Below are 12,232 nucleotides of genomic sequence, written 5' to 3' on the forward strand. Positions count from 1 at the left end.
TGGATGGGGAGGAAAGAATTAAATGCAGATAAAACTCTCACTGGCAAAAATAACATTTGAATTTAATTTCATATCCAGATTATCTGGTTCACAGTCCTTTCATTCTTACTGTGGGAAAATGGGAACTGGGAAAAAAGTTCCACCAAGGAGACTCTTTTCTTTCCCTCCTCTTTTCTTTTTTTTTTAAAACTTAAAAAGTCTGTGATGACCTAAAGAAAGTAACAAAACAAAACAGTCCAGTATTTTAAATTCAACTTTCCCTAGGGTCTCAAAACTGCATCTGTTCCACGTGCACTGAATTCAGCAGGAATACTTTGTCCAAGATGACCAAAATATCAAAGTCTGCAGTGAGGGACACCAATATATAAAAGCAAATAGTAAGAAAAAGGCACTTAAGAGATGAATACATACAACCTACAGCTTCTGCTGGGTAGAGTTAATTCCTCTTTCAACGTTTCTAGACTGTATTTATACTAAATTGCCCCAAATACATTTTATCATTTACCTTATAAACTAGGGTTTTAAAGGGGCATTTCTAGATTCAGCCTGTAATATTACCTTGTAGGCAGCTTGTCTCATAAACTGCTTTGCAGGCTGCTTCCAAATAGCAGGCACTGTAATGACCCATCTTACTTCAGTGTTTTCAAAGTCAGAGCCTCCTTGGTCACTGAGCTCCTAAAAATGGAAAAAAAAAAAAAAGGAAAGTAGAGGTGAATGTAAAATGATGGGTGCCTACAGGAAAACATTCTTTTCTGCTGGCTCTGGTAACAGTAACCCTCTTTGCAATTTTTTTCCTGTTACATCCATGCTACAAATCAGAATTCCTTCCAACCTGCCAAGAATGCTTTACTGTGCCAAAAGGTGGGATTAAGGTTGAAGCTTTCTCAAGGAGGCCTATAGAAAAGTTTACTGCTCAAAATAAAGTAGAAAAGTTGGCTTTTGCAAAAGCAGCAATTCACAGAATATTACAGCACATTTATGTACATCCTTAGCTATGGTTTGGGATTTGCTGTTAGCTCGAAGAATGCACACTTACACCTTGATTAACACACAGAAAAATATCTGGGGTATCACTGATGAACATTTATGTTTTGCAATCTGGATTTTTCAATGACTTCTTTATACACCACTTCTCTTTAAATCAAACTTTTATAATGCAGTTAACAAGGGGAAGTTACATTTAACCCCTCTAAAAAATGACTGATTGGTCCTTCAAAATTTTGCTTTAAGCAAACATTCAAGACTAGTTTAGTACTTTTATTGTTCTTTTTTTTCTCCCCTTAAAAAAGAAGGAAGTCTGTACTGCATTTGCAAATTAGGTGATATACTGACATGTTTTGGGCAAGGTTCCAAGTAAAATGTCATTACCATATGTCCTATCTAAATCTCCATCCAAACAGAGAAAGGTTCAGAAAGGTGGACAACAGGCCTTTAGAATGTAAAAAAAAATGTTTCTGCATGTGCTGAGCCAAGGTGTTGTGTTTGTTTAGCTATGCTGCAGTTCAAAAATCCATGCTGGAAAAGTAAAAAGTAGCACCTTTATACTGCACAGGGCACCACAGACAGACAGAGCACAGTGCAAATAACAGCTCACTTACATGGCATGTCTAATTAGTTCCAGGATTCACTCACAAATGCCAGGGATTTAGTTATTAACATCAGGAAAAGGATGTAGCCCTGAGCAGACAGCACAGCAAATATATGGGATTTTATCCAACATTCATATTTGCTAAAAATGTCCCCAGTTTACACACAGGTCCAAGTCTGTGACTCCACAACCAACCCCAAAAAAGTACAGTTAAAAATGTCCCTGACAAGATGAGGCATTTGAGCTGTAGTGACAGGATTGCTTCTCTGCAGCCATAAGGAATGGACTGGGATCTCAGAGAAAATAAATTAAACCCATTCAAAAAAGTAGGTTAGCTCTTAACCACAAGGCTATTTTAAACAAGACTTGCTTGGATGAATACTCTGATTTGTCCCAGGAATTGCTCTGCTCACACTGACATTATAGTGGCACGTTGGAAGCCAATATTTACTTAACTCACAATTGACTCTTTACAGGAGATTTAACATCTCAAAACCTGTTTACTGGGGACATGTATTCCATTGGAGAATCAGAAAAACAATCTTGTGATCCAAGAAGACTACAAGAAATGAGCACTGCAACATTAGAAATGGAAAATAATAATAAGTTTTAAATTTTCTTGTCAAATGTACTTTTTTCCCCCCATTAAAAATACAGTAGAAAATACCTAAGTCAGTAAAAAGCTATTCAGAACTCTGCATCACAGGGATGCTATTAGTGAATCAAGCTTGACCTGTGCAAGGGGAAATTACTTCAGGCTATTGTGAGCTCTCCAGAGTCCACAGCCTGCCCAGTTTCTACACCTGCCTTGCTTTGTTTACATCAAATACAACTTAGGTCAAAGCTTGGCAATGCTAAAAATATTAAGCTCATATTTATACTAGTTATAAATACAGAAAATCTTGATAAGAAAGCATTACCCCACCTTTAATGCCTGCTCCTTAAAGAACTGCAGAGCATAAGCAAATATCTCAAGTGCTTTGACTTTTTTGCCATTTGCAGCTGTCAGGTCTGTCTCCATGGTAAGATTCTACATAAAAGAAAATAACTGGAAGTTATTAAAAGAAAAGGCAAACATCAAATTAATTCCCACTGCTTGAGGACAGTGAACTCTTCATCATTCACCTGATTAGGAAAAAGTGACAAAACTATTCTGATGAGGATTTAACTCATCACTTGAATTTCCTGGAGCATGACTCTTTGCTGCTTATTTTAGACTTTGTTTTTAAACACTTACCATGCCTGCAGAAAACTGCAGGCAGAGTAAGAAATACGGACTAAATATTAAACAATTACAATAGATACCTCTGTAAATAACGGCAATAAAGTTGCACATGCAAGATATTTAATCCAAGTTAAAAGTACAGATTTTTGGTTCCCCACCAACAGAGGAAACCAGAAAACGCCTCAAAACAGAAAGTACTGGCCAATTCCCAAAGCTCCAAAAAGGTTTAAAGACAAAACCACAATCAGTAGGAATAATGTCAAATTAACAGCCCTACTGGCATTTGCAGTTCTGGCAACGAATTCAGGGTGAATTTCCTTGGCTGCTCTAGAGCTCAGTCTGGCTCTTAAATCCCATTCCTGCTGACCAGATTTTTTGAACAAACCAACCTCATGCAGTCTCCCCAAACATGACATGAAGATCTAAGCAAAGCAGATACTGAACTTTAAAGATCTACAAGGAAAGCTGGCAAGATACAGCTGCCAAATACAGTGAGAAACAAAAGGAATCATAATGCTAACTGAAGAGTTTAATTTACTCTGCAAATGTAGAGATGCTTCACTTTCAGTTGACAAAAATTTAGTAGTATTCAGAGGAAAACAACTTGAGCAGCAAACACATTTTTGGTATTACTTACACCAGTGGTATGCAGCTTCATCTTAAACTTTTCAAAATACAGCCAGTGCTTTGATTCAGTGGGATCCAAGTCATGGTAGAAGTCTCTTGCTGCATAGCCAAAGCTATGGAACTTTCTCTCTGGTGTCAGGAGGATTGTGGTTGGGGTCTTCTGGTTGGAAACACCTGGATCTCCACCTTCCCATCGTCTGGCCAAAAAGTGAAACAGCTCCAGTAAGTGATGCTCAAGGTCAGAGCAGCAGGAAAAAACAAGTGTATCATGAGAAAAAGCTATGTGGTGGCAAACTGCACAGATTGCTTTTCCCTGCAAAGATAGTAATTTCAAACCTTATAACATCAAAATCAAGTGGGTTTATTTCCACCTAAGATAAAAGGGGTGCAATTTTCATTTCAGCTAATTCAACACATTTTTGTGGTTATGTATAATTCTCAAGGATCTATCACACTCAGATAAGAACACAGGTTCCCTGAAGTAAGCCATACACAATTAAGGAAACAATTTTGTACTTAAAATTTCTACCTAAGCCAACACATGTAATATTGTAGAGAAAAAAAAATCAGTAATTATCTAAGAATACTAATAAAAACCCAAATATGGCCCTTCCAATTGTGATTCAGACTTCATGAATGGTTACTTGCAAGGGATATTTTTCCCATTCTGAATTAGGAACCTGCTTAAGTCATCTAACATCGCCAGGAGGAGGCTGATTAAATCCCCATTTCTGTCCCAGAATGCTCCTTGAAACAAGATAAGTCAGTTCAACCAACATCTGATCATGTGCTTCATTTCCTAGACACCTGAAACTCTGAAGGCATCCATGTCTGCAGATGCTGAGCTCTCTGCACTGCACTTTCTACTCATGTGAAGTTGATGGATTTTGTGTTTCAAATACCCAAAATGCTGCACAAGTTTCAAACTGTCAAAAATGAAGCAGACTTCCCCAACCTCCAACAATGCTAAAGGCACCAAAATATTTCTGTCACTACTGGTGAATAAAACTATGCTATCTCATCAAGATTGTGAAGGTATTTTTAGGGGATACCCATTAAAGTATTAAGGCAAAGTAAAACCAAAGCTGCTTTCACAGAACGAATCAGGAAATAAATAAGGAAATAAATAAGAACATTGAATATGGGAACACCCAGCAGCAGGAACTAAAGGGGGGTATGGCAGGACAAAAAGGTCAGACAGTAGAAAGTTGTAGAACCAGCTGTGAGCATTCCTTCTCCACCCCCAAAAAAAAAGGCAGAATGGAAGAAACTCACATTACTGTTCCTCCCCCCACCATATACAAGTAGTTCTGTATGAGAAACAAACATTTACCAGAAAACATTTTCTTAAAAAGGCATCAGTGGAAAATCTGTTTATGCTCTCAGACATAATCATAACACAGCTCAAACAGGAGCCAAGTTAAGATCACACAGGCAACTGCATTCATTATTAAACTGCACGTCAATTGCTTTTTCTAAAGATAGCAAAACATACTTTCAGAACATACTCCTGCCAAAGCCCTCATTCTGAAGCATAAAAAGTCTGCCTTGCTCTGTGGTAGCTGTTTATGTGACATAGGAAGGGTATGTAGAAAAAGTAATTTCCATTTCATTCTCAGAAACAGTTGAATCCATTGAACATTAATTGACCTCCAGACCAAGCCAGAAAACTGCCATGGCAAACTGCAATCTAAGGGGTTGGTACTTGGCAAAGTAACAAGGAATGGGATCTTCTGAAGGGCTGGGACCCCTTCACATCATCCAACTGGATCAAACAGAGCAAAATCTCTCTTTTTAGCTCAAGCAGCAGAGAATAACACATCTGAACTTCCTTCAGTGCAGAGGACACTTCCACTGCCCTGCAAGCAGAAACAGCATGATGAGGAGTGGAATGATTTCCACATTCACCCACTGGAAAAAACTTCCCTAAATCTGCCCAGTTCCGCTGCTCAGCCCCTGAGCCATGATCAGCTGGCAAGGGCTCTGCTCCAGGTCATTTCTTCTAACCTGCTGCTAGAAATGCACTTGGTCAACTCCAAAATCTTTGAGTAGGTGTTTCAGCAAACATATGGTTCCAATGTGAAGAAGCTGGGATCTCACAGCTCATGAACAGAAAACACTGCTATTCCAGCAGATTGTTAAATCCCACACACCCGCTGCAAGCAGAGAGGAGACAGACTGATATCGCTTTTGCTTGGAATCATTAATGATTCATTCTGAGTCACTGGTGGGAAATGCCATAAATAGGCTGGGGCTAATAACAATGCTTCTTTGTTTTTCATTATGGCCAGGCACATTTTCTCTTTCAGGAATAAGCACGCTTAAGGTGCAGTTTAAATGAAGACAAATTTACGTTCAACGCCGCGGGATGAAATTTTCAAAGCCACCTGGAGAATTGGATGTTTGCTTCCTGATGAGTTTCTGATGGAAACTGGACACAGTAATTGCTCAGCACGTTCTAAAGCCCCCAGCTTGTATTACTGGTCAGTCACAGAAAGGACAGCAAGGAAAGAGAAGGGGAAGCAGTGATGTTTTTCCAGAGAGAAGCAGATGCAAAAGCATGGGAATGGTAATTCCTGACTGCAACACTCTTGCCAGGTGGAGCCCTGGCCTCACTCCAGTTACAGGAGGATTTTAGTCAGTAGGACTAGGACTGCAATGCTTTCATTTGCAGTTTCCTTTCATGGTATCAATACAGGCAAAATAACGGTAAAAATTAGGAAAAAAGAAAAAAGAAATGCCTATCAAAAGCACAAACAAGCCAGAACTGCTGTAAATACATGTGGGAGATATTTTTGCAGCGCAGACTCACAATTAAAAAAACTATTCAAAGAGAACCAAGGTAGATTTCTTTCAAATGCAGACGTATGAGTTCCTAGGCTGATATAAATGAACAGGATGAACAGAAATATAAACAACATAAACCTGTTTATAGCCACAGAGCATCTAACTGTATACTAGAAGTGAAAATAGAGACAAGAGAGTCAGTGAGGAAAGAAGGACGAGGTTATACAAAGGTTAGAGAAATGCCTTCACTTGCACCTCAATCTGGCTAAGACAGACCAAAGAGGGACTTGTGCAGAGTGATGAGAATTTGATCCAGAGCTGCAGCACCACAGCCAAGGAAATGAAACACTGGGGTCATCAAAATGCAGCTGAATGCCACCAGCAGTGTGTGTGCAGAAAAAAGGCAGGTGTGTGCCTCCCAATAATTACAGTCAAACAGGGAAGAGAGGGAAAGGGGAAAAACCTGAGGTTGCACTGAAAAGAGACCACATTCTACCTCCTTCCAAAGACAGACTGCCATTTGTTTCATAGCCACATGCATTTCTTCATTTATCCTCCATCTATGAAATACTCCCATTCAGCTATCTAGCCAGTAGCCAAAACATCTGTAACTTCATGTAAGTGCATATAACTCAAGAGGAGTTTTTCAGAACTGTGTAATACCTCATGTATTCCATCCAAATGAAATGTTATTACTTACTCTACAGCAGCAAATTTTCTGTGTGGCTCTGGCACTGCCCTGCTCACTGAAGTGCTGAGCTCATGGCCAGGCAGCTCAGATGCCTTTCCTCCAGTCTCAAGTTATGCTGCAAACAGCACTCACTGTAACACATTCCCTCTGCAAAAAGAACCTGAACCACAGCTACCTGTAACAGAAGCTGGGGGCAACTATCAAGAGTTGTCAGTACTACCTAAAACTGATAAAACAGTAACCAAGGTTTTGCAATCAAAGTGAAGTCATTCACTGAACATTTACAAACCCACACCCAACTCCAAACATGCTAAGATGAGAGAGGGCAATCATACATTTAAAGATAAATACATGCTTAAAGAACTTTGTTCAGTCAATGCTTATAAAATCTTTTTTTTTTTTTTAGCACTGGGCATCGTAGCAAATAAACACACAGTTAAAAATGTGACTTTGTTTGCCTCCTAATTACACAACAAGAATCATGGCACTGCTGTACTACACTCATACCTGGAGCTAAAGCCCTGTGTGTTCACCCTTTTCCAAAGTAGGACCTTCTAAATAAATCCACCTTACCCTTTTAGAGAAAAGCAGCTTTGTTAAAAGGCAGTCAGAAATCTAAGTATCTGGAAAGAATCAACACTAAGGAGGGAAGGTGGAAAAAAAGTTAGGAAGTAGAGAGGACCATGCATCACTGGTATGCTTTATTTTAATGTAAACATTCTCGAGTGCCGGCGGGAAGCTACATTTACTCTGCTGAAATATTTGTAAGTTATCCTACATGTAAGCCTCATTATATACAGCCCTTAATACCTTCTGAACTACTGCAGACTTGCTTTAATAAATACACCATTCTTTTGAATGGTCGAATTCATGACAGCGTTTCATGATTTCGTGAGTACTAATACATAAATATATATAAAAATATTACATGTATTACTTTGTAAGTCCATTTCAATTACATCTTGCCAAAATCCTTTCCAGATAGAAATATCTATTAAAAAAATTAAAATAATTCTTGGTATTAAAATATTTGCCATTGTTTGAAATATCTGTTGGAAATATGAATACACCCCCCCCCCAAAAAAAAAAAAGTTCCTCCCCTTTGGTTGGAAACACATGAAATAATTTATTTAATTTCTTTCAACTTCAGAATCTCATAACTACATAGCTCTGAAATCACAGTCATGCTGCCAGTACTGCATGAGGAGGAAAATGTCATGTTTTGACCCACAAGTAGCAAAATGTCAGCTGAGATTTGGAATCAGCACCTGGATTTCAATGTCCCAGTGACTGACAGCAGGAAGCCTGGTAAGGAGAAGGGATTTCCCCAGGGAAGGAAAACCGAATCCATATTGTGAATCCAGCAGCAAAACCAGGTCCTAAGGTAAAACTTGAGTCCAAGGCACTTCAAGGACTTCCCCAGAAACAGCAGTGATTGCCCACAGTGAAACCTCCAGCATTTACAGGACCAACACAGAATCATTCTAAACACAATTTAGGCTTGTTCAGGTACAGCTTCAGTGATGTTCTCCCTCATTCCATCCAAGTTCTCTAAGAACTTTAACTAATTACTTGCTGCCAAAGAGAACAGGAATTGATAAACATGGGTTCCAGCTTGCCCACCCTGAGAGCTGTCTGAGGCAGCAACACAGGGTGTGTCCTTTGACTTCAGCCTTGGGCACCTTCCTGTGCTGCTCTGAGAACAAGAGATGGCTGAGATGCAGAAAAGACCTGGAAAACATTACTTGTCCATGCTGTAAATGGCAGATATCTTTGGAACTGGATGGCAGAATACCATTTCTAAATTTACCTCCCTTTAGGCAGTATTTTAAATCCCTCAGCTGCATTGGTTTGCAGCCATACACAAACCAACTATGCAGGCTGACTGCACAATCAATATTGTCTGCTGAGATTTAGGGAGCTGCATTCAGCTATCACCTTTGCTTAGAAAAAATGCAGTATATCACACTGGACTGCAGCAAATTAGGCTTTTTGACCTTTTGTTCTCAGCATTACAGCACAGTACCTACTTCTGCAACAGTAGCACTGCTAAGAAGAACATCTATGGCTGAGCTTTTCATATACACTTTTTTATGTTTAAAATTATCTACATCTTACTCTCATTACAATATAGTAATTTTAGATATACTATAATAATAATAATAATAAAATATGTTTTAAGTTTATTTATAACTTAAAAAAAAATTCCATAAAATATTATAGCGATGGTTTGTAGGGCAAACATCTCAGGTAGCTGCCATAACAGCTTTTGCATTTGTGATTGCATAGACTTATATTGTGCTGATTTAATCAAGAAATAAAAAATAACAAAAACTCCCTACATCACAACATCTGAAGTCTGTCCTTTACATACATATAACACAGATAGATTTCACATCAAACCTTCATTTTCACATTCACGCTTCTTGATTGCTTATTACCCAACATCACTGGATCATTATCATAGATTTGATTCAGATTTAATACCACAAAGCCAAATGAACTCCCAGTGCAAGTAACCAAGTGTTGTACACCCCACTATACACAGTGAGATTTCAGGGGATGGGCAGCTCCTGGATGCCATGACCTTAGAAAATCAGTGTCTGAGATAAGGGCACCCTGACTTACTTATTAACTCTGCTCCCTGAACAATTCTGAACACTCAGATTCCTCCTTCTACTCTGTCATCTTGTAAACTCAGCAAAATAAGAATCAGAATACAATAAGATGCAGCAAAAAGTCATAACCATGAGAAATCTGCACACTGTGGTAATGCCAGACAAACCCAGACACTTCAGGCTCCTGTAGAAAATAATCTATGGCTACTGCAGGCAACCCATGTTCTCAGAGTCACAAACCAAATGCTGCATTGCAGCCCTTACCTCATTACATGAATACATTCTGGCTCCTTGGTGAAGCTGTAGGCGTAGCCACTGGATGTTGTGCCAAAATCAATAGCCACAACAACAAGAAATAACTGTTCTACAGCATCCTCTGCATCAGAGTCCTTCTGTTAAACAGCAGAAGCAAAACAGACACAGAGTCACTGATCAGAATCATTGTAACCTGTCACAAGTTTTGCTCTGCAAGACCTTCATATCTCTTCAGTGCAAATGAGGACTTCCCTAAATTTGCCCTTGTGACCAAAGTTGAAACCAGAAAGCTGCACATTCCAATGGAACTGGAAATTCAATGCATGACTCAACATGTAAGCTAGAGCCTTTTATACATCATTTTCTGTTCAAAGCTTCCTTCATGCTCATTTCTGGAATACTTCTGATCCTGTATTATTAAAACTCAGGGGTTTGGGGCTGGTTTGGTTGGTTTTTCCTTAAACTGATCAACTGAAGAATTTGTCCATCAATGTGATATATTTGGGGCTTATTTGGTGGTTTTAGGAGTTAACTATATCATAAGTATGAACACGAAATACTATTACCATTCAGAAATAACAGAGACAAACCCACCTAAAACACAGCAATAAGGTTTACATCCCATGTTAGAAAGAAGAATTTCTATAACACCCATTTAGCCAGCACCACATGCTGCACTCCTCCTGCCTGTGCTGGAATGTGGGAAGCTGCTCAGCTGCTCATGATGAATTTGAATCCTTCTCCTGCCTTTTACCTGTAATCCTGCAATCCCTGAAAAGCACAGTCAAGGGCAATATGCTCCAGACCTTTCACCAGCCTTGTTGCCCTAAATCCAGCAGGACTGTACTCCCAGAAACACTTGGAAGCAACTGATGTTACCTTTCACAGACCAGCTGCCACATGGCCTCACTCTATGGGCAGTGTTCCACAACAGATCTCTGTTATTCCACACCTCCCACTTCCTGCACATTCCTGCTGAATCCCTACATTTTCCAAGAACTCTCCATAGACCCGCTACTTGAAATGGAGAAACAAGAGCAACAAGTTTTGGTCTCCAATCATAAAAAGACTTATTTGGATTCTCCCAATAAAACTTTTTCAACTAAGACAATGTCTTCCTCAAAGAGTTTAAGGAGCAAATCTAACTGATATATGATGTAATTCATCAGTGTGACAGAAGTAAAAGAGGAATTTCAAGAGTATCTAGAGAAAGAAGGGAATAAGAGCAAAAAACTATGGGAGAGAGCACTGGAAATCCTGAAGATGGGTTTTTGCACAATTCTGAACTCAAATCAGAAAGCTGAGGCAGTGTTCCACCACAGGCTCACAAGGATAAAAATGAACACAATCCCTTGCAAGAACATGAAGCACACTGTGCATGTACTGTGTTACAAATCATACAAGTGATCTGAAAAAAGGCTGGGAGGTAGTTTTAATAGGAGTTTATCAACAAAATTAGCACATGTACAAGAGATTAAAACACACTACCTATGGGACATGCTCTTGGTTCTAAAACTTACAGAAGTGGCTGTTTTCCTTAAGAAATAAAACCAGTTACTTCTGTTTTGAGCTTCTACATGTCTCTTTCTTTTGGGGAAAATTCTTTTCTCTGAGAACTTGGGTTTTGAGTACCATATATATCCTTCTTTTTTTTTTTCTGAAAGGAAGAAGACTTTTCAGGGGCTGTCTAAACAAATCAGTGATAAAGACAGGGACAGACCTTTGGAACCCTGAGGATCAAGAAGCCCCTGTGTTTGATATAAAAATATGCAGGAGCAAGTCTATGCGTTTAGAAAATGAAAAATGGTAAAACCAGGAGCCCAATGAAAGGAATCAGAGCTCTGTCAACAACTCCAGTGTGACCAAAATCCCACTTAATACTATGGATAGCATAAAGGGGATCAGTATGGAAGAAATGGCAACTCTAAAGAAATGATGTCCCACTATACAGGCAGCAGAAGGTAATGTAAGCATGCAGTATAAGTTAAGAGTGCATTTCTTACCACAATGTGTGATGGAGACAGTGGAGTTATTCCAGGGTCTCCCAAGCTTTTGGCTGGTGATGAGTAAGCAGATGTGGAAACTGCATCTAAAAGGAAACAAACACCCATCAGTGTCAGCAAGCAGAATGAGTAAATACAACAGTTACTTTGCATACTGCTAAACTGTTTTCCAGTTGTAAAGGATCTGCTAAAACACAAAGCAAATTCCGCAGCTGCCATCTAAAACATGTTTTGCCTTTAAAACACGCTAAGACACAACTGTTGTTTTGGTTTTAAAATGTCTGTTTGACCTTCATGACTATTACCAATCTTTTCTTACATTGTCATGTACAATCTTAAAGGTCTTCCTAAACATATTCAAAAATCATAGTTGGTACAAGCAGCTTGATCACCACACACTGCCTAGGATTTAAATGCATGAATGCAGAAACTAAACAC

General features: G+C 39.0%; 1 protein-coding gene across 1 annotated transcript in view; it reads right to left on the bottom strand.

The window, feature by feature from the left end:
* The window catches only part of HSPA12A (heat shock protein family A (Hsp70) member 12A), a 53,090-nt gene that overhangs the window by 27,478 nt on the left and 13,380 nt on the right, over positions 1-12,232 (bottom strand). Inside the window, exons 3-7 of the mRNA XM_059852029.1 lie at positions 11,795-11,880; positions 9,801-9,928; positions 3,451-3,637; positions 2,514-2,618; positions 559-675 (exon numbers count right to left, since the gene is read on the bottom strand). Coding sequence (XP_059708012.1) covers positions 559-675; positions 2,514-2,618; positions 3,451-3,637; positions 9,801-9,928; positions 11,795-11,880 — 623 coding nt within the window. The remainder of the gene's footprint in view (positions 1-558; positions 676-2,513; positions 2,619-3,450; positions 3,638-9,800; positions 9,929-11,794; positions 11,881-12,232) is intronic.

The sequence above is a fragment of the Haemorhous mexicanus genome, chromosome 7 (genome assembly GCF_027477595.1).
Source record: "Haemorhous mexicanus isolate bHaeMex1 chromosome 7, bHaeMex1.pri, whole genome shotgun sequence".
Taxonomy (NCBI): Eukaryota; Metazoa; Chordata; class Aves; order Passeriformes; family Fringillidae; genus Haemorhous; species Haemorhous mexicanus.